This window comes from Phascolarctos cinereus, unplaced genomic scaffold (assembly GCF_003287225.1).
Source record: "Phascolarctos cinereus isolate Bilbo 61053 unplaced genomic scaffold, phaCin_HiC Scaffold_4;HRSCAF=312, whole genome shotgun sequence".
NCBI classification, from domain to species: domain Eukaryota; kingdom Metazoa; phylum Chordata; class Mammalia; order Diprotodontia; family Phascolarctidae; genus Phascolarctos; species Phascolarctos cinereus.
Window position 1 is genome coordinate 683,542,206 of NW_027555847.1, and position 27,957 is coordinate 683,570,162.

At 52.7% G+C, this 27,957-nt stretch overlaps 1 protein-coding gene across 3 annotated transcripts; it reads right to left on the minus strand.

Moving 5' to 3' along the window:
• Positions 1-1,460: 1,460 nt before the first annotated feature.
• Positions 1,461-21,884, minus strand: CAMSAP3 (calmodulin regulated spectrin associated protein family member 3). 3 transcript variants are annotated; one of them, XM_020979835.2, is made up of 19 exons: positions 21,600-21,884; positions 13,074-13,327; positions 12,851-12,973; positions 12,575-12,661; positions 12,335-12,367; positions 11,645-11,692; positions 11,205-11,343; positions 10,385-10,524; positions 9,709-9,802; positions 9,197-9,251; positions 8,914-8,987; positions 8,725-8,794; positions 6,512-8,078; positions 6,292-6,431; positions 4,511-4,767; positions 4,313-4,412; positions 3,085-3,197; positions 2,637-2,755; positions 1,461-2,430 (listed from the first exon to the last, which is right to left on the minus strand). In XM_020979835.2, the coding sequence occupies exons 1-19, from the start codon at positions 21,745-21,747 to the stop codon at positions 2,128-2,130; spliced, it is 3,864 nt and encodes a 1,287-aa protein (XP_020835494.1). In that variant the 5' UTR covers positions 21,748-21,884; the 3' UTR covers positions 1,461-2,127. The 3 variants fall into 3 exon arrangements, with proteins under 3 accessions (XP_020835494.1, XP_020835496.1, XP_020835497.1); XM_020979837.2 differs by lacking the exon at positions 11,645-11,692; XM_020979838.2 differs by lacking the exons at positions 11,645-11,692; positions 12,335-12,367.
• Positions 21,885-27,957: the final 6,073 nt, after the last annotated feature.

Here is a 27,957-nt window from a genome sequence, read left to right on the forward strand (position 1 = left end):
AGTGCCCGCTGGCCCAGGGCCCAGGCCCACCTCCTCCCAGCTGGGATTGGTCTACGTAGCAGAACGGTGGCCAAAGTACACGGCCCAACCCCCCACCTTGTAGAGCCGGTTCCTGGCCCAGAGCCCTGGGGAGCAGGAAGCAGACCAATCCCCCTCCCCCCCCAACACTCCCCCTGGGCCAGTGCCTGAGCACACCGTGTACTTGAGCCCTCTGTAGGGTAAACTCAGACCATCTGCCCCACAAAAAAATGGGGCCTCCTTTGAAGGCTAGGCCAGGAGCTTCACCTGCCCATAACCACCCAGGGGTCAGCCCAAGCTGACTCCACTCCAAGCCAGGTTTCATTTCCTCCTCTGGCCTATTGTAATAATCTCTTAACTGTCCTCCAGAATTGCCCCTTTCCAATCCTTCCTGCGTAATAAGCACCCCCAGTTCTGGTCATCTCTCCTAGGTTTTCCATGGCCTACAAGATTAGGTTCTGACCAGGCTGGCATTCAAGGCTCTTTGAACTGTAGCCTACGTCGAGTCACTTTCTCTGTCCTCATTCTCATGCTAGTTCCCTGCTTGGCTCAAGATATTTTCTTATTCTGCCCAACCTTCTCCAGAAAGCATTTCTTGGATAGCCAAACCCCTCTCCTTAGAGGCCTTCACACTCTATCACCTATCAATGGGTAATTGCTATCTTACTGTGCAGATATTCGGCTAGAGGGAAGAGGGGTGGGCAGGAAGTGTCCCAGCTAAGGCCAATTCAAGGACAGAGAGACAGCTAACACATTAGCTGACAGGACCTAAAAATAACCTAACAGGCTACAATGGATGGGATCTAATTAGATAAAAATTGAGTAAGAATAAAGTCCTCTGGGTTCAAAAAATCAATGGCAGAAACAGGACAGGAGAGGTGATGCTTGATGAGAGCTGGTGTGAAGAAGATCTGGGAGCTTTAGGGGACTGCAAGATCAATGTGAGTTGGGACCCGAGACAGAAAAAGCCAAGGGAAAGGCTGTGTTAAGAGAGGACCAGTGAGATGAGTGGGGCCACTGCCCTCGGGAACACAGCTATGAGCGCGTTTTAGGATGGATACTGATGAAGTGCAGAGGATTCAAAGAAACCCTGGAAGGAACTGGGGACCTTTGGCTTGGAAAACACTGACTTGGGAAGGATCATGACAGTTCTCTTGAAGGACTGCAAGGGCTGTCACTTCAAGACTCCTGTTCGCTTTGATTGGCCTCAGAAGGAAGAGCTGGGAGAAACAAGGAAAGGAAATTCTGGCTCAATATAGGGAAAAAATTAGTAATAAGCTACTGTGAAATACTGGAGGTTCCCCATAGTTGGGGGTCTTAGTGTGGGGGACAGAGGGATTCCTGTTTAGAGACTGGTCTGGATGCTCTCTGAGCTTGGGAGCCCTGAGCCTGCACTCCCTCAGCTTCCAACCACCCCCTTCTAGAGGAAGGGGTAAAGAACGTCTCTTTAAATTATTTTATTCAAGGTGGGGAGACAGACGGGGTAGGGGGTTGTTGAGCTGAGCCCTGAGTCCCTGAAGCTCCCAGCTTCCCCCTCCCCACAGCAGGACACGACACATAGATGAAGGGAATCCCTCCAGAATCTTCTAGGGAAGAGACCTAGAGGCATGGGGAGTAAGGAAAGCAACCCCCAACACCCCCTCCAAAAAAAAAAAGGTTGAATGCAGGTCCAGGCCCCTTTGGAATCCAACCCTGGCTCAGGCCCAAATTTATAAACTGGCTTTCCAAAGGCTTGAAGATCGGGAGCCCCCCAACACTGGGGACCAAAATCTGTCCAGGCAAGAGGTGGCTGGGCTGGGGTGGGGTGGGGTGGGGGAGTAGGGAACAGAGACATTGCCTCCAAGAGGCGCTGGGATAGAAGAAACATGCAGATGGGGAGGGGACTGAGGAGGGGGCCAGGACAAGAGCTGAAACCCCCTTCCTGCCCTCAGTCTCCTAACCAGGGAGTGGAGAAAAGCCCAGGCTGGGATAGGGTGGTACAAGCACCCCCTCTCACCCCGGCAGAGGGCCTCCACCATCCCTCTAGAGTCGCCCTTGGGGACAGAAGGCCCCTGGCTGGCTCTGGGGCAGAGTCCAGGCCTTAAGAGTGCTAGGCAGGAAATGTCTGGCCTATTTAGGGGTGCTGGGCTTCTTTGGGGTACTGGGCTTCTTGGTCTGCCAGAAGTGGCCCTGGATGGTGATGGCATCCACACTCATGGACATGGTCTTGGCGGGAATCTGTGTGAAGCGCTTCCGGTCTGAGTTGTATTTGTAGATCCCCTCTACCATGGACTTGGTGATGGTGCGGGGGCCATAGCCAGCCAAGCGTGACATCTCTTCCGTCTCCCCGGAGAATGTGTATAGTGCCCGAAACTGGCAGCTTGAGTCCCGGAAGAGGATCAGGAAGTGGTTGGCTTTGCTCTTCTCAATTTCCTGCGATCAGGATAAGGTGTTAGGACAAGGCTGGTGGGGTGGGGTGGGGAGAGGGGAGGGAGGCATCGGGGATATTGGAGCCTGATAAACAAGAGAATTGGAACCTTGGGAAGAGGAATGGGTTGAGGGAGAAGAGGGGTGGTGGGCTTCGAGCAGACTGGATGGAGATTTCTACAGGGATGCCGCGGGCCCAGGCCTGGCCTCACCTCCAGGATGCGGTTCTTATGAGATTCATTGACCTTGCCAGCAAGGCAACAGTGGGCCAAGGCATTGTGGATGATGTACTTGTTGGACTTGGCGCTGGGTTCCTTGTACAGCTTGGGGCCTGGGGCGTGAGGGGGAGAAGGAAGTCAGAATCAGGAAAAGGATGTGAGCAGCTCAATCTCGCCTTTGTAAAATGCCAGCACAACAGTGCTGGGTGGCAAGTGGTGTGACTACCTGACAGTATCCTTACCCTCATTCTCCACATGAATAAACTGAGGTCAGAGAAGTGTCTGAATCAGGATTCAAACCCAGGTCTCCTGATTCTGGGGTCCAGTGGTTCTTCCCACTATACCCTATGCTGGGTGTCGGGCTAGAGGCTCCTAACCTGCCCCATGGGCCCCCCATCCTTGCCACCATCCTGTCTCTATCCATCCTCAGTCAAGGCCTTACCCGTGTACTCTGGGACAGAGGCTGGTGATGAGGCAGTACTCCCATTTTCCCAGTCCCGATCTCGGTTACCCAAGAGGCGACTGGGAGACATCAGGCCTGATGGAGAAGGGGCCCTGAAGAAAAAGGGATGTCACTTCAGTGGGGAAAGGAAGTCTTCCAGATGCCTCTTACTCCTAGGGATCCTGGCACATGGTCCCTTCTCTCATCTCCTCGATCCACAGAATCTCAGATTTAGAAGGAACCCTAGAGATCATCTTCTTCAACTGCTACTTGATGGATAAACTCTATTGCATTCTCAACCAGTGTTCACTCAGCCTTTGCCTAAAGACCTCTTGTAATCTAGAAGTCCTTTGAACAGTTAAGAAGTCCTTACTTACATTAAACCTAAATCTGACTCTCAGCAACTTTCACCCTTTGCTTGTAATTCTACCCTCTGATGTCCCTTGAGGACCATCACCTTTCCCCACCATGTTTTCTTTTCTGGAGGCTAAACACCCCTACCTTCTTCAAATGATCCTTGAAAAGTACATTCATCAATTCAACCAAACATTCATTAATTGCCTACTTGGTGCCAGACAACAGGGATGCCAAGAGTATGTGCATATGTCCCCATTTCTTGTAAGCCCCCCAAGTTGACATCAACACATTAATCACTACCTTTGCACGTGGAAATTCAACAATTGTGAACAGTGTTAACTGTACTATTATCCAACCCAATGTTTCCATTTTGTCCTGAAGAATGGCATGAAATTTTGTCAAATAGTTTGCTGAAATACGAGCACAATACAGCACTTACATTTTCCTGATCTACCAATCTTGTCAAAGGAAACAGGGGAGGGAGGTCCTCTAGCAGGGTTTGTTCTCGATGAGCCCATGCTGATTCCTAGTGATCCCTGCTTCTGTTTTTAAATGCTCATAAACCATCCCTTTAATAACCCATTCTAGAATTTTGCAAGTTTGCCCCAATTGTAGTGGTACACAGGTCTGGTGTGAGAATAACTGATTTTTTAAAAAACCCCAAACTTCAGCATGAGTTTAGCTTGCCCAAAATGGAACTCTTTTGTCCATAAGGATGGCATCTGTGAGGAAGTTCTAAGCTAACCCAACCAGTGAGCAGACCACCTGCCCACTGAGATACACAGTCACACTTGAAGCATACGCACTGACAACCAGACACACCGACACACAGACAGGTTGGGGAGGTGAGCGGGTAGGGGTGTAAGTTTACCTGGATGTGGGCCTTTTTACCCCAAGGTTGTTGGAAGAATCATTGGCCACAGTAGAAAGGGACAGGGTGGACTGGGAGTAAACTTTGCTAAGCCGGGACCCTGGTAGGGAGAAATAGAAAATATAATCCTCAGTCCTGTTTTCTTCCCTTGGCAACTCCCCCCTCCACCATCACCAGCTCTACCATGCTCCCCCTTACCCAAGAGACCTCGGGGACTACGGCCTAGAGCCGAGTCATCACAGCAGCCAGATCGAGGTCGAGGGGGCCGACGGGCACCCCCTCTTCCAGGCCCACCCCCTGCCCCTCGAGGTCGTAGTACTTTGTCCAGGTCATCCATCAACTTTAGCTGTGCCCGCCTCTCATATTCTTGTCGGGTAAAGTCCCCTCTCCGGGCTGGGCCCTCCTCTTCCAGGCTGGCCCCGGCCCCAACTCGGACCCTCTCCTCCTGGGCCAACCTGAGGGAGAACATAAAGAGGTCCAGAGCAGGAAATAAGAGGCAAGCATAGAGAACTGACCTGTCTTTGGTGAGCTTTGGAAGTGGCCAGTGTGTGTGTCAAACTAAATTATTCTGATTTGGGAAGGGTGACCCAAGAAATCTAATCCATCTATGGCCCTTTGAGGAGCAGAGGGTCTAAAATTAGGTAGGAGTGTGGGCAAAGCACTCCTAAACCCACCAGACCATGAAGAGGCTTCCAGATTGGCTACAAGGGAGCTACAAATGTGTAGAATGGGCCAATGAGCTTGACCCAGTGCTCCCCAGAAAGGCCAATCCCCCAACAGATTTGACAGAGTCTGGGGATGATCAAAGGATCATAAGATTAAAGCCAAGAGGAGTCTTACAGGTCAGTCATATAGCAGGAAAGGACCTCAGGGCCCATTTATCTAGCTTATAATAATAGCCAATAGTAATAATAACTAGCATTTATATAGCACTTAGTATGTGCCAGGCACTGTGCTAACCACTTTACAACCATCTCATTGATCTTCACAACCACCCTGTTATCACTCCCATTTTATAGGTGAGGAAACAGGCAGACAAAGGACAAGTGACTTGTCCAGGGTCACACAGTTACCGCATTATTGGAGGTTGGTTGTGAGCTCAGGTCTTTCTGATTCTGGGACCAGCAGTGAGCCACTCAGCTGTCCCCCATGAACAAGGATAGCTCCACAACGCAGCTTAAAAGTGGTCATCTCAACTCTGCTTGGAAACTAATGGCAAGCAAGAGGAATCCAGTCACACTTTAGAGTAGTACCACTATTTAGGAAGTTTTTCCTCTCTCTTAGTCCAACTCAGCCATTTTACATACAAGAAACCTGAGGCTCGCAATAATTGTGATTCACCCAAGGTCCCACAGGCAATTAAGAATCAGAACCAGGATTTGAATCCAGGTCCCAAGACTCCAAATCGAGGGCTCTTACAACTCTTTGAGAGATGAGGGTTCACAGTTGGGCTCCCTGCCTCCATGGGAGTCAGATACTCCAGGCAAGGGCAAATTATGAGATGCCAAACTAGGCATTGGAACCTGGCTACACAGAATAGCTTAGAAAGTTTAAAGTCACCTCACCTCATGAGACTGGGCAGATTTCTTTAGTGTATACATCTAGCCCCTTCTCCTGGATATGTTATTTCTGAAACTGTATACTGATTTTTTTTTTGAATAAGCCCTGGAAAATGGACTTATAGGGTCCAGAAGATGGGAAGACAGATTCTAGAAATAAACAAGAGATGTAAAAGGGCATAAAAATGGAGAAGGGACACGAGGGACTGATGGCAGCAGACTTCTGAGCCTAAGGACCCAGTCAAGCTCAGACAGGGCCCAGCAGGCAAAAATGAGTCCTCAAGTGGGGGCTCAGGAATCGGAGAAATGACAAGTGGCAAAGTCAGGGAACTGCCTAGGTTCCCTGCAGCCCGATGCCCAGGGCAGATTCCTCTCCAGAGCAGCGCTAGGAGATGGAGGAGTGACCCCATCAAGGCTCACCGGGCAGCTTCCTCCTTCTTCTGCTCCTTCTCCACCTCTAGCCACTGTTTCCGTCTCCGTGCCTCATCGGCTCGCCGCTGCTGCCGCTCTAGCAGGCTAGCCCGTTTCTGTGCCATCTCATCTTCTGGCTTCTCTTCATCCTGCAGAAAACATGCATCCATCTTCCCAACTGCTCTTACCCTGGTCCAGGCACCATCCCCTGAGCTCCCCTCCATCTAACCTTATAGAAGAAACCCAGGCCAGTCCGCGGCTCTCCATTCACAGCCTCCTCCAGAGAGTCTTCCCCTCCAGGGGGGCTCCCATCCCCGTCACTGTCCAGGCTCCCCAGTGGGATCTCAATGAGCCCTGGCCGGCCAGATGGGGTGGCAGCCCCTCCTAGGGGCTCAGCAGGTACCTCTCCTGGCTTGGGTCCAGGCTCAGGCTCCGGCTTTGAAGGGCCAGAGCCAGGGCCAGGCTGATCCTCATCAAAAAGGATGGATGAACGGGTCTGGACGGGCACCTGGGATGGTGAAAACTTGCGCAGGTGGGGAAGGGTGTCCACATCGTGCGGCGGAGTCAGTACCCGAGTCAAGGGTGCCAGCCGCAGCTCTGCGGGCCGGGCATGTTTGGGGCTACGGGGAGCTGGGGTCGAAGCAGGGACAGAGGCTCGGCGTGGTGGTGGCTGGGGTGATCGAGGGGGTGGGGCACGACGAGCAGGTGCTGGGGAGGGAGCCCGGGGCCCAGCAGGACCAGGAATGATCCAAGCAGCGGCAGGTGGGCCAGGCCCAGGGTGCTCGGGCTCCCGCAGAAGCCGTTGCTGCTGGTCTGTGAGCCGCTGCATATCCCGCTGCAAAGAGCTCAGGGCCGCGCTCAGCTTACTGACCGCCCGGTTATAGTCCCCCAGGCCCTCATCTGAAAGCCGGCCAGACCCCACCTCTGGGGAAAAGGTCACCATCTTGGGCCTTTCAGAAGGCTCTCCACGGCCCTCTCCGGCTGGCCTCTCCCCGGGCCCTGAGCCTGGGGTGCCTTCGGCCACTTGCGCACCAGAGCCATCGTCCCCATCAACACCGTCCCCATCACTCTCACCGCCAGCCTCTCGCCTCTGCACCTGCAGGAAGGCACTCTTGCCCAGCCGCTGCCGGTGCTTGGCAAAGATGGCCTCAATGCGCCGTTTCTGAGCCTCAATAGCTCGGCGTTTTTCCTCCAACCTTGCCCCCAGCTCACTCATTTCTGAGCTCAGGGCTTCTGGAGGGGCCTCAGGAGGGCCCCCTGCCCCAGCCTCCTCCCCAACCCGACCTTCTGGCTTCACCAGCTGCTTCTTCCTTTCTGCAAAGCTTGTCATACGCACTTCAGATTGGGTAGGTGTTGCTGGGGGCCCCTCAGGTGGGACTGGTTTAGAGGCCTCTCCAGATGGGTAGGGTGAAGCCAAGGGTGGTTTTGAGGCTTTGGAGGGCCCCTCAGGATGGGGGTAGTAAGCAAGAGATTTTGAGGTCTCAGATGGGTAGGATGAAGACAGGGTAGGTTTTGAGGGTCCCTCAGGGGAATGGAGATAGAAGCCACCATCAGCAGCACCATCTGGGAGCAGGCGGGGCTCAGCGCTATGGATGATCTGCAGGGCTTCTTCTATGGTGGGGAGGTCCCCGGGCTCCGGGGCTGGCTCTGGGGGAGGCTGCGACGCTGAAACCCTTGGGGGACCCAGGCTATCGGAACTGGCAGAGCGTAACAGTACTGGGTCACCCATGACCACGTCCACGTCGCTGTCCAAGCCAAAGGGAGTGCTGAAGGATACAGCCTGGGACAGGGGGCGGCTGGGGAGGGCCAGACGGGGGCTAAGACTCCAGCCTTGAACCCCTGGCCCACCCCACAGCCCCCCAGTCACTCCCTCTCCAATGTCTGGCTCTAGCCCTTGGCCAGGGTACCTCCCCCAACCCTGCTCTCAGAGGTTCTCAGGACTTGGCGGTAGGCCTGAAGCCTACACCCATCCTTTGAGTGCTGGGCCAGAGATGTCAGATAGAGCTACTAGGGCACCAGAAACTGACCAAAAGATGGACATCAAACACTACTGGACCCTCAAGTGAGTCAGCACAACCAGGGGCAGGGGCAGCTAAGGAGCCCACAGACATGGGACAGAATGAGGCCTTGCACAACCAGTGGACTTCCCAAAAGGCCCATTATTTATTAAGACCAGGTGACTATCATTACAGTCTGGTCAGTATTCAGACTGGTGGGAAACTGGTCACTACTGAGGGACCTGACAGGCCTGAGGAAGGCTGTGACCCATTGACCACCAATAGATGGAGAAGGAAAATTGGGGCTCTACAGAGTAAAGGACAAGGGGCTAAAGAACTAGGCACCTGACCTCTGTTCCTCCACACCCTCTCCCCTCTGGGCCTAAGCTGCCACCCAACCCTGCTCCTAGGCCTACTCCCAGGCCTCTTCACTCTGACTCCTCACCTGAGCTGCCGGTTCCATGCCTTTCCGAAAGCCTCTATGTGGGTCATGGAGGGTGATGACTGCAAGGAACCTGTGGGGAGTCAGAGGTCAGCTCTGGCTACTTCACTGGGACTGAGGAACAATGCGGGAGGGGCAGGGGAACAGAAGCCAGGTTGACCCCTCTCCTCCCACCCCCCCCTTGCTCCTCACCTGATGAGCTACGGAGGGGCGACTGCGGCCCCCCAGGAGACAGAAGTGGGTGCCGGAAATTGAAAACAGGGGAGCTGTAGGTGAGAAGGAAACGCAATCAACCCATGTCCCTGTCCCCACCATCCCCCAAACCCAGAGCAACAGGACCTGTGGGCTCTGCCCCAAGCCTCCAAGGGGAATCCAGTGGCTGAGGGGGAGGGGAGCAGAACAGGGGGCAGGACAGGAGGAGGGAAGGGATGGAGCCGAGGAGCCCCAGGGATCTGGGGTGGGGAGGAGGCCGTACCTGGCTCCGTTGCCGCTCGGTGGGGTAGAGGCTTCACTGACCCCAGGAGAGGAACCTAGGGCAGAGGTGAAGGCAGATGGGGCCACAGCCCAGAGAGGACAAGCAGCCCCAGCCTAAGCCCTGGCCTCACTCTACGAAGCACTCCCACATAGTTCACCCTCCCTACTCAGATGCCTCAGTGCCCTGGCCTCACCTAACAACAGTAGCTAGCATTTATGCAGTACTTAAAGGTTTGCAGAGAGCTTCATTTTATCCTCCCAACAACGCTGCAGCAGGTGCTATTATTATCATCCTCATTTTACAAATGAGGAAACTGAGGCAAAAAGCTTAAGGAACTTGCCCAGGGGTCATACAGATAGGGGGTCTCTGAGACGGGATTTGAAGTTAGGTCTTTCTGACTCCAGGTCCAACGCTGTAGCCACTGGGCCACCCAGCCACATCACAGCAGCTCTCGAGGCCCTCCCACACCTCCCCACTCTGCTTCCGTGTCCCAGTCCTCACTCCAGCCTCACCTCGCCCATCTGGCAGTTCCTTGGGCCTCACAAAGTCTGGCTTCAACACTTCAAAGCACAGAAACAGCTCGGCTAGCAGCACAGCCACATTAGTCTGGGGACCGAGAGACATGCAAGTCAAGAACTGGAAAAGGCAACGAAAATCTCCTCCACAACAAGCCCTGCAGGTGGTCATGAGACACTCCCGTGACAGGGCGCTCACTACCTCTCAAGGCAACCTGTTCCTCCACTTATGGAGGGCTCTCATTCCTACCAAGTTGTTCCTCCTGAGCCTCAATGAGCCCCTCTACAATTTTCTCCCTTTCCTCCCAGTTCTGACCTTCGAGGGCCAGGCATTTCAAGACCAAGCCCTTTTTGAGCCCTTCAGTACTAAAGCCAGCTCTCATATCCATCCAGCCTCCCCTCCCCCCACCGGCCATCTCAGCTCCAGGATAACTATCTCTAGTTCCATCCACCTCACTGACTTGATCTCCAAGCCCCTTACATCCTAGCAGCCCTTCTCTGGATGTTCTTGGGGTGGGGACCGGCAGGGAGAGACAGGCTGAGGGGGAGGGGTCATGATGCCGCTGTTGCTGTCCCTCTGTGGCTCCCCCAGGGACCCAGGAATCCTTATCCCTCTTCTCCGGATCCCAGCTTAGCCTGCAGGGCTCCCGTGGGGTCCTGGATGCCAGGTCACCTTGAGGAGGGGGGGCACATAGAGTAAGTCCTCCAGAGCCAAAGGGCAGCCCCCTGGCAAGCGGGCAGCACAGAAGTCCTGGACCAGTTGCAGGTTGTATAGACTGTCTGCCACAGACATGGTGTCCTTCAGGCATACATCTGTAGAAAGACAGGAAGGAACACCTGATTCCCAGGGTACCTGGGCCACGGGGCTCAGATGAAGAGTTCGCCTTCTGTCCCCCGGCCCCAGCGCCTGCCAAAGAGCCTTCTGTTCAGCTGGTATTTGTTCATTCTGTCTGTCTGTCTGTCTGTCTCTCTTCATTTATATAGATATGTGTGTCTGTGTATGTATGTATATACACAAGCACACACACACACACACACACACACACACACACTGTCTCCCCGATAGAATGTAAGCTTCTTGAGGCCAGGGACTATTACTTTTTTTCTTGGTATCTCTAGCACTTTGCCTGGCATACAGGAGGCACTTTTGTTCAATTGTTTCAGTTGTGTCTGACTCTTTGTGACCCCATTTGGGGTTTTCCTGGCAAAGATCCTGGAGTGGTTTGCCATTTCCTTCTCCAGTTCATTTGACAGATAAGGAAACTGAGGCAAACAGGGTGGAGTGACTTTCCCAGGGTCACACAGCTAGTAAGTGTCTGAGGCCAGATTGGAACTCAGGAAGATGAGTTTTCACAACTCCAGGCCTTGCACTCTATCTACTGCACCACATAGCTGCCCCGAGGAGGCGCGTAGTAAATCCTTGCTGATTGACTGGGAGATGCCTGGGCCCCCTCCCAACCCTGGGCCCAAGGCATGGAGCCCTGCCCACTTACCCTCAAGCCTCAGCAGCTGGGGGCAGTAGCAGTGGATGATGGCAGCTAGGGCAGCTCCGCTGGCCAGGTCCTGGAGACCCGACACTACGGGAAAACAGGGGGCCCTGCGGGCCACGGCCCGGTCCTTTCGGTACCGGATCTGTGGGGTGAAAGGAAGAGGTCAGAGGTCAGAGGTTGCGGACGGGCCAGAGCCAAAGAGCATGCAGCCGGTGCAGGGAGGCCAGGTGCGTGAGTCCTTGAGGCTCTGGGGTAGAGGGAGCAACATGCAGCAGAGAGGGGGACTGAGGGGCCCCAAGAGCGAGGAGGAGCGAGCGCAGAGCAGGAGGGGCCCTCAAGCTCTGGACAGCTGGGGGAGCCGGCCCAGCCTGGCCTGGTGGGGAAGGAGGGCAGTGACCAGGGGGAGCAAAAAGCAGGAAGGACAGAGGTTGGAGATACGTTACCACAGGGGGTTTGCTCCCTGACTCCTTCAAACAGAAGGCAACGGCGTGCTGAGGGGGCGGAGAGGAGGGGGCGTCAGCGCGGGGGCCGCAGCGGGACACAGGCTTCAGGCCGGGGGGGAGGGGGACCCTAAACTCATCCTGTCTGCTGAGGGCTCCCCGACCCCTGAACCAGCCCCCACACCCTGGGACATCCTTGAGGGTTCATTATCAGATCACCACGGTCATTCCTAGGAGGGGAGCCCCATTCCTTAATCTGCCTTTGGGGTTTCTGGCCTCTCCCTCTCTTCTCTGGGGTTCCCTCAGCCCCCGGCTCAGACCTTAGAGACAAGTAAGAGACCTGTCCTCCAGTCAGCCCTGAGCCATTTGCAAGGTCTGGGCCTCAGTGAGACCTGTTGACACCCCCCAGCTCTGGCACCTTGGGGTGGAGACAGAGGGACCCCAGGAGAAGCAGGCAGGGCAGACATGCAGCAGGACACCTCCCCCAGGGGGCCCTCAGGGCTGCGGAGGCCAATGTGAACAGAGGATCTGAGACACTCTGACTTCTTTCTTGGGGGACGAGTTTCCAGTTCTCCCTACCCCGATCCCCACCAGAGGATGCTCCCCTTCCACCTCCCCAGGGCCGCAGATCCTCTGTTCACAGGTCAGGGTGCAGGGACAGAATGGAGCTGGGGGCCAGGCGCACCCACTTACGGGAACGAGCTTCCAGTACCAGCGGGTGGGACACTGAGGCGCAGAGAGGGGCAGAGAGGAGGAGAATGCAGCAGTGCAGGGACAGAGACAGAGAGATACAGAGAAAGTCACACCCCAGCCCTGCATTGCCCCAGCCCTAGCCCCAAAGATGAGGCAGAGGGACAGCCTGGCCCCAGGACTTCAGGGTCCAGACTCCCCAGACCCCACCCACCTACTCCCACCCCACCTGCCAGGCCTCACCGAGGGCTGGGCAGCACTGTCTGCTGGGGACACGGGGGTTCTCTGAGCTGCCTCTCGCTCTGTCATCTCCTGGAGTCGCCGCATGGTCTGGGAGGGTCAAGAAAGGTCAGTGAGAGGGTCAGTGAGAGGCCTTGGTTCTAAGGAGGACCGTTTAAGGGCCTGAGAGGATCAGCGAGGGACCCTCAGACCTCAGTTCTGGCTGGGGACACCCCAGCAGGCTCTCCAAGTCATTGCAGTAATCCCCCTGCCCCCATGCCCACAGCCTCCTCCACCTACCGAGTCCACCCAGAGAAGGAGCTTGTGTTCCCAGCTGCCGGGGACTGCGGGGACAGGTAGGGATGCAGTCCACTCTGAGGCAAAGGCTGTCATGAGGGCATCAATCACAGCCAAGTGGGCACCCTGAAGAAAAGAGAGACCGATGGGGCGTCGGGAAGAAGCAGCTGCTGCCCCCTCCCAGCAGCTCACAGGAGGTGACAAGGGGGAGCATTCAGAGCCTCACCATCAGGATGGGCTGGTATCGCAGGTCAGCCTCCCGCACGGGCCGATCGGGCAGTGTCGGGGTCAGACCCCGGCGGGCCAACATCGTTAAGAGGGCGGCAGGACCGGGCGGGGCCTCTAGCTGGGGCAGTGCGAGCCGCCAGGCCCGGCAGTACAGCTCGGCCGAGAGAAGCAGCCGCGTCACTGGAGGCTTCACATGCTCCTGGGCGTACTGGTCTGTGTAGAAAGGCTCCCACAGCTCCGGAGGCACATGTTCTGCAGGAAGAGACACAATCGGTGACCGTGGCCTTGACCCAGAACTTCCTCTCCTGCCCCACGCACAGGGGACTCCGCAGAGGCCTGCCGAGCGGCACGGTCAGTCTTGGAGGACTTCCTGGAGGAGGAATCCAGAGATGAGAATTCCCAAGGAGAGGACAGGAAGGACAAGGGTTGCAAGTTGAGCCGAGGTGTGGTAGGAGAAGCAAGGACAGGTTTCCCCAGCCTTTGAGGTCTCACTCCTTTGGTATCTGGGCCAAACCCAGGCCAGGGCACTGAAGCTGCTCTAAGCAGGGAACAGGGAAGTAGAAGTGGCCCTGCACCAAGCCCGAGAAGAAGCCAGGAAGAACGAAAGGGAGAGGGTTTGGTTAAGAGGCTGTTGCAATAATTAACAACCTTGGCAGAGGCCGATGAGGTCTGGACTCAAGAGGAGGCTGGAGGCGGGGGAGGGGGGAGTAGAGAAAGCCTTGAATTTACTAATATGTGTATGTGTAGACATATATAGGTATGTGTATGTATATGTATATGCATGCACACACGCACACACACACATATAAAACTACAGAGCTCTACTAAATAACCTCAGGGAAACCACTAGCCTTCCTCAGCCTCTTTTCCCTCCCTCGAAGGGCTGTAGTAAGAATCATATGAGATCCTGGCCCCCTCCTGCTCCTTACACAGCATCAGAGTCTGGATTCGAACCCAGGTCTTACCCATTGGGAGGAGCAGTCTCTTAACTGCTGTCTACCTCAGTTTCCTCATCTGTAAAATTAATACCAGCACCTGCCACCCAGGGTTGTTGTGAGGATCAAATGTGCACCTATACATGCCCACTGTTGTTATTATTAATATTATCATTATTCCTGGCAAAAGATAAAGCCCAAACTCTTCAAAGCCTTCTTTATACAGCCTGGTATCATCTTAGCCTTCCAGGCTTAGCTGCTGCTTCATTTATTCTTGCAGCCTGTCACTGTGGAAAGGAATCCCAGCTTCAACATTTGCTCATTCGTTCAGCATGGATGGTGGGGAGAGGCTGGATTTGGAACTGGAAAGACCTAGGTTCAAATCCAGAGCCTGACACTTACTAGTTATGTGAACCGGGGTTAAGTTTCCTCTTCTGTTAAAACAGGGGTAGGGGGCAGCGAGGTGGTGAAGTGGATAGAGCTCTGACCTTGGAGTCAGGAGAACCCGAGTTCAAATCCACCTTCAAACACTTGACACTGACTAGCTATGTGACCCTGGGCAAGTCACTTAACCCCAATCGCCTAAGCAAAAAAAAAAAAAAAAAAAACCAGGGTGAAAATAACCTTCCCCATAGTTAGCCTCTGTGAATTCAAGCACATCCCCTTGCCCTCACTTCACCTCTGTCTGCCTCAGTTTCCTCATTTATGAAATGAGGGAAATACTACTCCAACCTCAAAAGGTAGTTTTGAAGGATATGCTTTGGAAAGCCCTGTAATAGCGTGGATTATTATTCGTACAACAAGTACTGACTGTGTGTATGCAGGACACCTCGCTTAGAGCCAAGGAAGACACAGAGTTTGGATAAGAAATGGTTCTGGCCCTCATGCAGCTCCGAGGACTGGAGTGGGGAGAGAGTTGAGACAGGAAGACCCCAGCAGGCATGAGGTGATAGGGGCCTGCCCAGATTGGTGGCAGTGTCAGAGGAGAGATATAGGAGAGAAGTCACAGAGGTCAAAGGGACACAATCTGGCAACAGATTGGATGCAAGGGATTGGACAGAGTATGGAGCTGCGGATGGTGACCACGAAAGTGGTGGTGCCTTTGACAGTAATAAGGGCTTTAGAAGGGGGGTGGGCAAGGTTTGGGGAGAGGCTACCATTAACTCATGTTCAGTTTTGGACCTGTTGAAGTTAAGATGTCTTTCCAAAGAAACAGTTCAACCATATCACCCCCATACTGGATAAACTCCAGTGGCCCCCTACATGACCTCCAGGATCCAATATAAAGCCTCTGATTGGCTATTAAAGCCCTTAATAACCTGACCCGCTCCTACCTTTCCTGTCTTCTCTTGCCTCATAGCACATGCCTCCTCCCCCACCCCCTGCCACGTATTCTTTGATCAGTGACTCTGACTTCCTTGCTCCACTTCTTACAAGATGTTCCATCTCCCAAATCTGGGCATTTTCTCTGGCTGTCCCCCATGCTTTGGGTTCGCTCCCTCCTCATCCCCTCCTGGCTTTCTCCAAAGTCCCAGCTAGAATCCCACCTTCGGCAAGAAGCCTTTTCCCACCCCATCTCCTAAGCCTGGTCCTGTCTGTACACAGCTGTTTGCACGTTGTCACCACCATCAGACTGTGAGCACCCTGAGGACAGGGACTCTCTTCTGCCTTTCTTTGTGTCCCTAGCACAGAGCCCTGCACAGAGTAGGTGCTTAGGAAATGTCTGCTGACTTGACTTACTCCATACTCTACATAAACAGGACTGGATGACTGACCTTCTCCCCTGAACATACCCCAGTGTCTTCCTGCTTAATACTAGCTAACATAAATAACAGTATTTTATGGGGCAGCTTGGTGGCACAATGGATAGGATACAGGCCCTGGAGTCAGGAGGACCTGAGTTCAAATGCACCTCAGACACATGATACTCACTAGCTGTGTGACCCTGGGCAAGTCACTTAACCTGGATTGTCTGGGGGGAAAAAAAAGATAGTACTTTAAGGTCCATAAAGCACTTTCCATATGTTATCTTGCTTGATCCTCACAACAACCCTGAGAGGTAGGTGCCATTATTATCCCCATTTTACAGATGAGGAAACTGAGGTAAAGAAAGGTTAAATGACTTGTCTAGGGTCACACAGCTAGTAAGTATCTGAGGCATCATTTGAACTCAGGTCTTCCTGGCTCTAGGTCCCACCCTGTATTGACCTTAATGCTTCTAAGTCTTTGTTCAAACCCTCCCCCCTTGCTAAGGACTCTGTCTACCCTGCCCTGCTCATCTCCACCTGCTGAAGGCCCAGCTCTGATGCTACCTCCTGTCCGGGGTTCCCCCCAAGTCAGAGAGCCGCCCTCCTCTGACCTCAGCTGAATTCAACAAGCATTTATTGTGTACTATGGAAGCTCAAATGAAAAAAAAAACAGGGCCTGCCCACAAGGAACTTACGTCCTGTCAAAGGGGGGAAAACACATGCAGAGACACATTCTATTTTCTTGTTGTTGAAAGCTTTCTCCCTAAGCCCTTCCCCCATCCAGGGCACCCCCAGGCTCCTAACCTTGGTCATCCATGACTCCCCACCCTTCCTTACCCTCCACAGCCAATCTATCGATTTGACCTTCGTAACGTCTCACATATGCTCCCCTCTGTCCTCTGACACTCTCACCACCCTGCTGCTGGCCCTGATCACCTCCAACCTGAATGACTGCAGCAGCCTGCTGCTTGGTCGCCCTACCTCAAGCTTCTCTCCATTCCAGTCCATCCTCCACTGGGCTGTCAAACTGGTCTCTCCAAAGTGCAAGCTGATCACCTCACCACCACCTGCCCACCCCCCCAATAACGTCTACTGGGTCCCTGTTGCCTCTGGGATCAAATGTAAGAACTTCAGACATTTAATCCTTCACAGATTGGGCCCTTGCTAACTTTCTGGTCTTCTTACATTTCACTCCCCTCCGCAGACCCTCAGATCTAACAAACTTGACCCCTCACCATTCCTCATAGGTAACATTCCCATCTTCCAACTCTCTTCCTTTTCACTGACAATTCCTCTTGCCTGGAGTACTCTCCTCACGTCTGACTCCTAGCTTCCCCAGCTTCCATTAAGACAGATTAAATCCCACCTTTTGCAAGATGCCTTTCCTAGTCCTATTACCCTGAACACCCCCCTTCCCCTCTATAATACTTTCCTTTTTTTTTAAGGCAATGGGGGTTAAGTGACTTACCCAGGTCACACAGCTAGTGTTACATGTTTGGTTTGAGGCTGCATTTGAACTCAGGTCCTCCTGACTTCAGGGCCAGTGCTCTAGCCACTGAGCCACCTAGCTGCCCCTCTACATACTTTCAATCTGCTCTGTAGATATCTTGTACATACATGGTGATTTGCATGTGGTCTCCCCCATTAGGCTGTGAGCTCCTTGAGGGAAGGCACTGTTTTTCCTTTCTTTGTATCTCCAGAGCTTAGTATACATAGTAGGTACTCTTAAAATGCTTGTTGACAGGGGCAGCTAAGTGGCACAGCGGATAGAGTCTTGCCCTTGGAGTCAGGAGGACCTGAGTTCAAATGTGACCTCAGACACTTGACACTTACTAGCTATTGTCCCTAGGCAAGTCACTTAACCCCAATTGCCTCATCCGAAAAACAAAACCAAAAAAAATTCTTGTTTACTTGACTTGTTGAACTGATTGTATCCAGCCATGAATTATTAGACATTTGCATGTGTCCCTTAACCCCTGTAATGATGTGCTTTTATATAGCACATTAAGGCTTGCAAGATGCTTTACAAATATTATCTCATCTGAGCTTCAACAACAATCCTGGGAGATAAGTGTTATTATCATCCCCATTTTACAGATGAGGAAACTGAGGCGCAGGTTAAATGATTTCCCAGGTTCACACAGTTACTGAGTGTCTGAGGCTGGATTTAAACTCTGTGAGAGCAGGAAGTGGCTTTCGCTGGCACTTCCCCAATGTCTGGCCATATGCTAGGCACACAGTAGGTGCTTGATAAGCATTTGCTGATGGAACCAAGTTTACAGAGCATGTTCATGTACCTCGAAGAGCTAACCAAATTCAAGCTTTTTAAAAGCACCTACTCGGTAACAGGCCCTGTGCTTGGTGCTAGACATGCAAAAGGTCTGTGCTCTGGCCCCAGGCCTCAAGGAGTCTACATTCTACTCAGGACAATAAACTGCTCAAGTTGAGGAGGGCACTGGAAACAATGTTGGATCTTATACCCTGCCTCTCACACCAGCCTCTCTGACTCCCAGTCTCCTCTCATATAAAAAGGGGAAGAAAATGCCCACTGTTTCTGTCTTCCTAACTTGTTTTGAGACACAAATGTGAACATGTGGAAAGAGTTTTGGAAACCTCTAAGGATAAGGGCATGGCAGCTAGTGGCTCAGTGGATAGAATACCGGGCCTGGAGTCAGGAAGACTCATCTTCCTGAGTTCAAATCCGGACTCAGACACTTACTGGCTGTGTGACCCTAGGCAAGTCACTAAATTCTGTTTGCCTCAGTTTCCTCACCTGTCAAATGAGCTGGAGAAGGAAATGGCAAACCACTCTAGTATCTTTGCAAAAAAAAAGAAAAACAACAAAACCCAAATAGAAAAAAAAACCCAAATGGCATCAGACATGATTGAATTGATTGAACAAGAACAACAGGGACATAGCACAGAGATTCAGAAGTGATCCAGGAAAATCAGAGGAGGCAGAGAACCCTTTCAGCTGGGCTGGGGTAGAAGTCTGAAGAAGGGGTGACTCCTAAGCTAGGTTCTGTAAGGCTTCCAGAGGCACAGATAAAGATAAAGATTCCAAGCATATAGAAAGGACAAAGAGAGGGAGATGAGATTGAGGAACTGCTAGCAGCCGTCCAATTTGGCAGAGACCCAGAACACACAGAGGGGAATAGTAGGAAATACAACAAGAAAGGTTGATTGGAGCCAGATTGTGGAGAGCCTCGAACACCAGGCCCCAAGGGAACATACCTTTAATTCTGAAGGCAATAGGGAGCCTCTGAGGATGTGAGAGCAGAGGAATTACATAAACTTTGTGCTTATAGGAGAAACTAGAGACAGAAAGACCAAACAGGCTTTGACAATATCCCCCCTGTCATTATTAATAGTAAGGGGACTCACCCATGAGCCATGTTTTGGTAACTAATGGGAGGGGTAGGGGAAAGAGAAAAGTCGAAAATAATCCTAAGGTTTGGAACATGGGTGACTGGGTAAATGTTGTTGCTACTGCCAGAAATAGTGAAGTCAAGGGGACAAGCAGCTTTAAGAGAAAAGATGACATAGCTCACTTTGAGGCATGCTAAGATTGAGATCTCACAACAATCCCTTGGACAACCAGGTAGGAATGGCCTGGAAGTCTCTTGAGATCTTGGGATCTCAGAAGAGAGGAGACAGCTGCAAGTGTCTGCAAGATTTGAGAGTCACTTGCAGAGAAGTGGTCAATGAAGCTAAGACCCAAGACAGACAGACGGGTGATACTTGAATGTCTGGGAGAGAGGTGAGAGGAAACAGACTGGTTGGAGAAAAGCCTCTGGGAATCCATGCATTATCTCATTCAATCTTCACAACAATTTTCTAAGGTAAGGACTAGAGGTATAATTACCACCACCCCCCTTTTACAGATGAGGAAACTGAGGTTCAGAGAAGCTAAGTGACTTGCCCATGGTTACACAGTGTCAGAGGCAGGATTGAAAACCACATTTCTCCTGACTCAGCAGCCTCCAGGGCTTAGCCAGCATGGATTCCAGTCATTGCTGTCTCTGTTTCCAAGGATCAACAGAACCCAGGTTTCCTTGCCTGCCCATCTCTGGCCCCTGCCCACACAGTCTCTCGAGATAGTGCAAACTTACAAATCCAAAATGCATTATGTGCTTTCTTTCATTTGATCCAGAGAACAATATGAACTCAAACCCAAGTCCCCTGACTCCCACCCCACTGTAGTTACTTCACAGCCAAGGACTTTCTCCCCTGAGTTCTATGTTTCAGAACTCCCACAGAACCATAGACTTTCAGAGAGGAAAGGGCCCCCAGAGGTCCTAGAGACTAACCCCCTCATTTTTACAAATAGAGATACTGAGGTACAGAGAGGGTCAGGGACCAGTCCAAGGTCACACAGCAAATTAGTGACACAGGCTGGACTAGACCTCAGGTCCCTGACTCATTTCAGGGCTGTTTCCATTCCACCTTATCTGTGTTCTCAGATTAGGAGGCTGTCCTCACTCCTTTGAGCAGAGCAGACCTGGTTAGAGGTCAGATAACCAGGAAAGAGCTTAACCTAGGAGTCAAGACCCTGGGGTTCCTGGAAGGTGCCTCCTCTTCCTTTGAGAAGAGCCTAGGCAGGGAAGGGGCAAAGGGATTTTATGTGTAAACAAGCTGTGGAGGGAGAAAGATGAGGGAGGACACAAGGGCTGGGATTCCATCCCATCCATACCAGCAGTGTGTGTCCCTCTCTCAAACACCCACAGAACAGGTTGGGCTGGGCTGGGGCAGCTCCTGGGGGGGAATATTCCTTGGCTTTGATGGGAAGGATGATGCCTGCTCTGATCACTGGCTCTCTCCCATCCATGGAGCTTTTAAAGGCCTACGTTTAATTAACCCTGGTCACCTCCCCTCCCAGGCAGCCATGAGGAGGTGAAAATGTTGGGCTCCCAGCTCCACCCTCGGAGAGGAGGGTATTCCCAGGGGCAGCTGAGGCTGGGGAGGAGTTAAGGCTTCAGCTAAAGAAACCAGGCCTGCCTCCCGAGAGGCTGGGGGCAGTTGGGTGAATGAGTAAGGGGCTGGGTCCCATGTGGGTCAGCACGTTGAGATGGAAGGCTAGGCCCCTGGCTAGTTAAGGACACCCATAGGGTACCAAGTCCAATCCTTGCTAGGCCACCTGGTTGGGTACATTCCCATACTAGGTGCCAGTAAGCCCCCACACTAGATTGAAATAAAAGGGGGGGGGTGGACAAGACAGAACGGCCCAGAGGAGGCAATAAGACAAGAATCTTGGCCTCACTCTCCCAAGGCTAGGGCCTGGATAGGATGGTTTAGGGAAGGGTGGGGTTGGGTGGCGTGGGAAGGGGTACTCAGACACCTAGATGCTAAGTAGAGTGGCCGGGATTATAAGACACTTGGGTCCTGGATAAGGAGCCAGGGGCTCGAACACCTGGATCCTGGGAGGGTGGACGGCCGGTTCCTTCCACCCCAACCCCTCCCTGGCCCCAGCTCTAGCCGCAGGCGGGGGAGGCAAAGTCCAAGAAGATAGAGAGGGAGCAGGGGGAGGGGACGCGGCCGGGGAGAGGGAAGGGAGAGGAGGAGGACGAAGAGGCGGAGAAGGAGGCCCCGAGCCCCCGGGAACCCAGGAGTCCCCTGCCCCTCCCCCCGAGCAGAGGCGGCGGCCAGAGCGCACAAAGCAGGCGGCGGCGGCGGCGGCTGGGAGACGGCGGCCGCCCCGCATCACCCTCCCCAGACCGGCCATTGTTCCCCGGGGGCCCCGGCGTTTCCCCGCGGGGTCCGGAGCCAGAGCCCCGCCCCCCGCACCTGCCGCGCCCCGGCCCCGGCCGGCCGCCACCCCCCCGCCCCGGCGGCCCGCGCTACCTGCGCCCCCGAAGGCGGCCCGCAGCACCCAGGCCAGGCTGGCGGCCGTCTTGGCCCGCGGGAAGTCGTACTGATCCAGGGGCTTGATCTCGGGCACCAGGAAGGTTTTCCGCAGCGGCCCGGGGCCGGCGGGCGCCGCCTCCACCATGTCGGCGCCGGGGATGCGCTGTCTGGTCTGGCCCGGCCACGCCGGACCGGCCTTGGCTCCCCTCGGCTGGGCTAGCACCGGGCCGAGCCACCGCTGCCGCTGCCGCCGCAGCTGCCGGGCTCCGGGCTCCAGGTGCAGCAGCGTCCCCCCACAACCCTCCCCCTCTCCGCCCCGCCGCGGCCGCCGCCGCCCCGCCCCGGGGGCCGGGCCTCAGGTACGCCCCGCCCCCCGCCCGCGCCCTCTCCCGGACCCAGGCGGCCGAGCCCCCTCTTTCCAGATCCCGAGGAGACCTAGGCCACCGGGGTATAGGTGCCGAGCTCAGGGACCGACGCGGGGCGCAGAGGCTCGCGGGGATGTCCCAGTCGGTGTCTGATGGGGGCGTGTCTACGAGGGGAATCATCTGGGTCTCCCCTCGTCTTGGGGTGCAGTGTAGCGGTGGCGGGAAGAGGGGGGTGTGGATGAGGGGTGGTTCTTTCTGGTTCCTGGACACCCCCGGGAGGCACCGCCTTCCTGCCCCCCCTTACCCCCTCCCCCGGCGGTTAAGCCTCAGACAGACTGACAGACAGGCCTCCATTGTGCAGTTCCTGGGCGCACCTGAACTCCGCACACAAAGAAGGCCTGTCTGTCCGCTGGTTCTGCGCCCGGCCGCCTGTTCGTGGGTGGGTGCACGACAAGCAGGCAGGTGGGGATGGGTATCGGGGTGTGTTGGGGCTTGCGTTGTTCCAGTGTGTGGATGTGTCTGCGCGGGGAGGCAGGTGTGGACACAGATGAGACCCGGGCGGGCTGGATTTGTGTGTACATGAGAAGGGTGTATGCCTGGCTCAGAGTGAATTTGGGAGGGAGACGTGTGTGCGTGGAAGGGGTGTGTCTCTGTATAGGGGAGGGGACCTATGTTGTATCTCTGTGCACGGGAGATATGTTTGTGTGTAGATGGGGTGTGTGATCCAAGGAGGTCTGGGATGAAAGTCAGGAGGCCTGGCTTCTAGCCTGGGTCTGATTCTAACTTTCTCAGTGACCTTGGATAAGTCCATTCCCCCTGCCCCTGCATTCTTCATCTGTAAAGTAAGGAGTTTGGACTCCACAGTCCCTGGTCCTTGGTCCTTTCCAGGGCTCTGATTCTGTGTGTCAGGCAAATCCATGTTGAAGTAGACTGTGGGGAGTTAAATGGAGTTAAGTCTGCCAGGCCTCTACCTGTCTATGTATGTCCTGGAGCTGGGAGACTGGCATGTAGCTGCCAATAGTCATACCTATGTGCTCATTTTTCACGTGATGACTAACAATGATTCCCATGACCTTTTCAGCAACAAAGGACAAACTGGTGCGTAGGCACCAGCGCGTGTATGAACATAGCATCTCATAAAACTGCAGCTCTGTACATCCACATGTGTGTGACACAATATCTTCATGGACACATAGATTCAGATACACAGATTCAGACCCTCTGGACTCAGGTGTAAAGGCTGCCCAGACAGCTACTGGATTCAGTCCCTTAGACCTAGCTGGGAGCCCAGTGGAGAAAGCTTTGGAGGGAGAAGTGGAAAAGCCTGCCTTAAAGAAGGGCTTCTGGAATTGGGGAGTCCCAGGACCCTGCTCCCAGCCCCAGGTGGCTCTGCTGAAGAACCACACAGGAGTCCTGGGCCAAGGACCTACAAATGGTGCTGTTTCCTAAGGAGTTTTCCCTAGAGGCAGTCTGTTATGGTGGATAAAGTGTTGGTGGAGTCCAGAAGATCTGGGTTCAAAATCGCTAAGAATCGCTGAAGGGGTCAAGAGTGGGAAAAGTTTAAGAAGCCCTGGTTATAGTGGATAATGTTGGACTTGCAGTCCAGAAGACCTGGGTTCAAATTTCAGCTCATTTGTTCACTTTGTGACTGTGGACAAGTCACTTAATCACTCTTGGCCTCAGTTCCTTATCTACAAAATGAAAAGGTTGGACCAGATGACTTCCAAAGTCTCTTCCAACTCTAGATCTATGATTCTGTGAACAACAGGAAAGTGAGATGGCATCTTCTGCCTTAGGTAAAGCCTGGAACATCAATTTCTGCCCTTTGTCCCCTCAGCCTCTCCTTGTGGGGTCTCTTCCTATTGGATGCTGGACATTAGTGGCAGCAGTCTAGCAGTTGGATCTTGTGAACAAAGCTGGGGAAACAGGATGGAGTGCAGGCAGAGGGGTGTATCATTATGTGAAAGAGAAAAGGACCTAAGTGCTGACCCCCCACCCTGGAACTGCTCCCTTCCCAGGACCCAAGCACTCAGCCCTCCCACCCCCACACTAACCTGACTGGTACACCCAGCCCAGAGCTAGCTGCATGGCAGGGCAGCTGGGTGCCTCCTGCTGGGGTTCCACCCATGATGCCCAGTTAATTGAAGCCCCAACCCTCCCCTGGGGGCTTGTTCCCTGGGACAGGGCAGGCCCCACAGGCCTGGGCAGCTCCCCCAGACAGCCTGGCTCCCCCAGCTCCTCTGGCTTGTGGGGAGGGGGGACCCAGGTATCTAAGCCCTAATTGGCCTCCTTGCATCTCTTGCTTTTCCCCCTCAGGACCTAGGCCCCCAAATCTTCATTCTTCCTGAATTTATCTCCTTCACCAGAGTGCCTGTGGCCCTTCCCCTTCTTGTACATCATTCTCCCCTAAAGAACCGGGTGCATGGCACCCCAGAGCCTGGGGTGGACAATGGAGAATTTCCAGGTCTAATTAAATAGGCATTGGTTAGCCAGCCCAGTCATTAAAGCCTGAGACCCAGCTACCAGCATGTGGGAGGGCCCCTGGGGTCTCAGGGGAGCAGAAATCTCAGAATCCCTTTAGAGTCATGGAGAGCAATGGAAGGGTCGTTGGACTTAGAGGCAAAAGACCCGAGTCTGATTCTACTTCTGCCACCAACTACCCATCCCAATTATGGGCAAATCTGCTCTGAGCCTCAGTTCTTTTTTAATCTGTGAAATGGGGACAATAAACACTTCTACTGCCTACCCTAGGGGAATGCTGTCAGGATCAAATGAAGTACTATCTGTGAAAATGCTTTGTAATAATAAAGTGTTACATAAATTTTTAATAATACAGACTCAGACAATGGGGGAGGGGTGAATTTAGAGTGGGGGGCAAAGGCTTCTCTCCCTCACCACCATTTAGAAGGGAGAGCTTAAGAAGAAGGCCTCCATCTCCCACTAGCACCATTCCCAAGAAGGATTTTAAAGGGGGGAGGCTCTACCTTCACCCCCACACTCCATTTCCCAAGGGGATTTGGAGGGGAGGGCCTCCATTCCCCCTCCCAACACCATTCCCAAGGGGGATTTGGAGGGGGCCCTCCACCTTCCCCCAAAGCCATTCCCACCATTCTGGACCATAGCCCAGTTAAGCGGATTAGTTTGTCCTCAGGATTCCAGTCTGGCCTTAGAAATTATTGCTCTGATCCATGCTCCCAGAATTCCCCTGGCCCCTAATGGGTTCTATCCCTCCCACTGAGGCTATAGTCTTCCCTGACCCATCCAAAAAAGACTCCCTTACAGACATAGAACAGGCAGGGGGGCCCAACAACCCAGGAGAGGAGAGAAGGGCTGGCTGGCTGCTCAGCAAGTCTTTTACTCAACTAATAAACTCTGTCAGGTATTCTCACAGTTTTTCCTCAAATCCCCAACCCACCCTCTTTGCCCCATCAGGAAAATGAACTACCTCCAACACAAAGAAAGTCCTGGTCATCTCTCCCGAGTTCCCTTTCCCACATGTGGAAGTCTTCCCCTGCATTCACCATCCCTTCCTCCTTCCTTCCTGTCCCTAAGGAAAAGGTAGCCATCCCTTCTTATGGCCAGGACTCTCACCCTCCCACCTGTACCTGTGATCCCAACTACTCCAACATCCCCAGGGACCTTTCTTTCCAGCAGCTTTAGTCTCTCCCTCCCCTCTGGTTCCTCCTCAGCAGACCAACATACCCAGTCTCACCTAGCAAAAAAAAAAAAATCTTCCCTCGATCCTGCTACATCCCAGCTGAATTATCCTATGTAGGCTTATTTGATGTGCTATTGGATGCCTTTCATGATTCCCCCCCCCCGCCATTAACAACTATATACTCATCTGTTTACATGAAGAATATAATCTCCTTGAGGGCAGGGACTGTTTTCTGAGTCTTTGTCATTCAATGCCTGCCAAATTGGCTTGAATTTCCAAATTGTTGGAAAGTATGTGCTTCTGAAACCCTCAAAAAATCTGGGTTCTGTTCCCATCAAAATGCTCCCTCCAAATTTTCCAAATCCAAATCTTTTCTGTCCTCATCTTCTCCCCCCATCCCACTTTTTTTGAGACCCTACATTGTCCTGGTTCTCCTTTCCTCACTCAAATGTGGGAATCCCCCAGTGGTCACTACTCTGGTCCTGGAATCATACTCTTGGAGGTGGGACTGTAATGGTCATCTAGGTCAGCTTTTCATTTAATTCAGGAAGCCCCTCCACAACAGCCAGCCTCTGCTTGAACAGCTGCAGTGAAATGGGAGCTTATTATCAATAAGGATAGCCCTAGTCCATTGTTAGACAGCTGTTTGAAAGTTTTTTATATTGGTGTCTGCCTCATATAGAATTCATGTCCATTAGTCGTGGTGCTGGTCTCTGCACCCATATATCAGATCTAAGACCTTTGAATACCTGAAGCTATTGATAATATTTTGCCCCTCTTTTCTTTCTCCACACACATTTTTGAGTGATCCTCACATGACACGGTTTTGAGTCCCCTCACTTCCCTCTTCTGGTCCCTCTCCGACTTGTCACATCCTTCTTAAGATGTAGCAGCAAAAACTGGACAGAGTACTTCTTATGTGGTCTGTCCCATTAGTCACACAGAAAACTAAAGCCTCCTCTGTTCTGGACTTCACAACCTGAATTGAAATTGGCTTTTCTGGAGGTCATTTCATCAGCTCATACTGTGCTTGCAGCTCACTGATAGCCCATGTCCTTTTGACATGAACTGTTTTCTCTCTACATCTCCTTTCCCCCCCTCCCAACTTGTGTAATTTCATCCTGTTATAGTCCCATCATTCCAGCCTGTCAATAATGATAACAGCCCACATTGTATAAAGCCTTTTAAGGTCTGCAAAGGGCTTTCCTCATGCTGTGAGCTCATCAATGTGGGTATTCTTTCACTTGATGCAAATTGAAATCCATCTATTCCTCTAATCTTAGGTAAATCCTACGCATGTCCTCTCATAAGTCTGACAGAGGGCATCTGCCAAAATGTAAGGGGCCTTCCTTAAATTCTCATGACACCTCAAGAATAGCAATGTAGCATGGGGGCTATCAGCTATCTCTCAATCTTAAAAGCCCTCTTTTTAAAGATGAGAGACTTTTTTTTCCTGTTTTGTATTGTTTCTTCTTTCTCATGGTTCCTCCTATTGGTTCTAATTCTTCTTTATAACATGATGAATGTGAAAATGTTTAATATAAATGTATATGTAGAACCTATATCAGATTGCATGCCATCTTGGGGAGGGGGAAGGGGAAGGAGGGAGAAAAAGTTTAGAACTCAAAATCTTATGGAAGTGAATGTTGAAAACTATAAATGAATGAATCAATGAATCAATGAATGAATGAAGATGAGAGTGAGACTTGGAGGTGTTGAGATATCTCTGGATCCTGAATCTGATGTCTAAAATAATAGCTGTCCCTCCCAGCTTTGCATCATCTGAAAATCTGAAGATGTCCTGGACAGAGCATGATCATATGATGGGAGGAACATTGGGAGCCATCTACACCTTCACACAAGCCAACTACCGCCTTCCCCTGCCCTCTTACCTTTTCCTTCTAATCTCTCAACCTGGATCCTGGATGCGTAGGGAGCCTCAGTGACAGAGAAACTCACAGCACTCGAGAGCAGTGTTTAGGAGTATTCAATTTTGTTCAGTTCTATTTGACTCTTGCTTCATGTCCACATAACCTCATAAAGCACAGATAGATCTCCTGTTTAGATACAGGATTGTAGGCCAGGAATGGCTGATGCAGGTACCTCTTTCTTCTGTCTGGCTGTCTTTCCCTATTTCACTGATCCTGAAACTGGCTTGGAGGGAGCATCCATGGAGAGAATTGTACATGCTTTGACAGTTGCTAAAGGGAGAGTTTGTCTTGTCCAAGAAAAGCAGCAAATTCTGAACAATGAATTACCAGGGAAGCTACTCCCTAGGCAGCTCACCTAACTGTCCTTAGTATGCCCATAATGGTACAGTGGAAAGAGTATT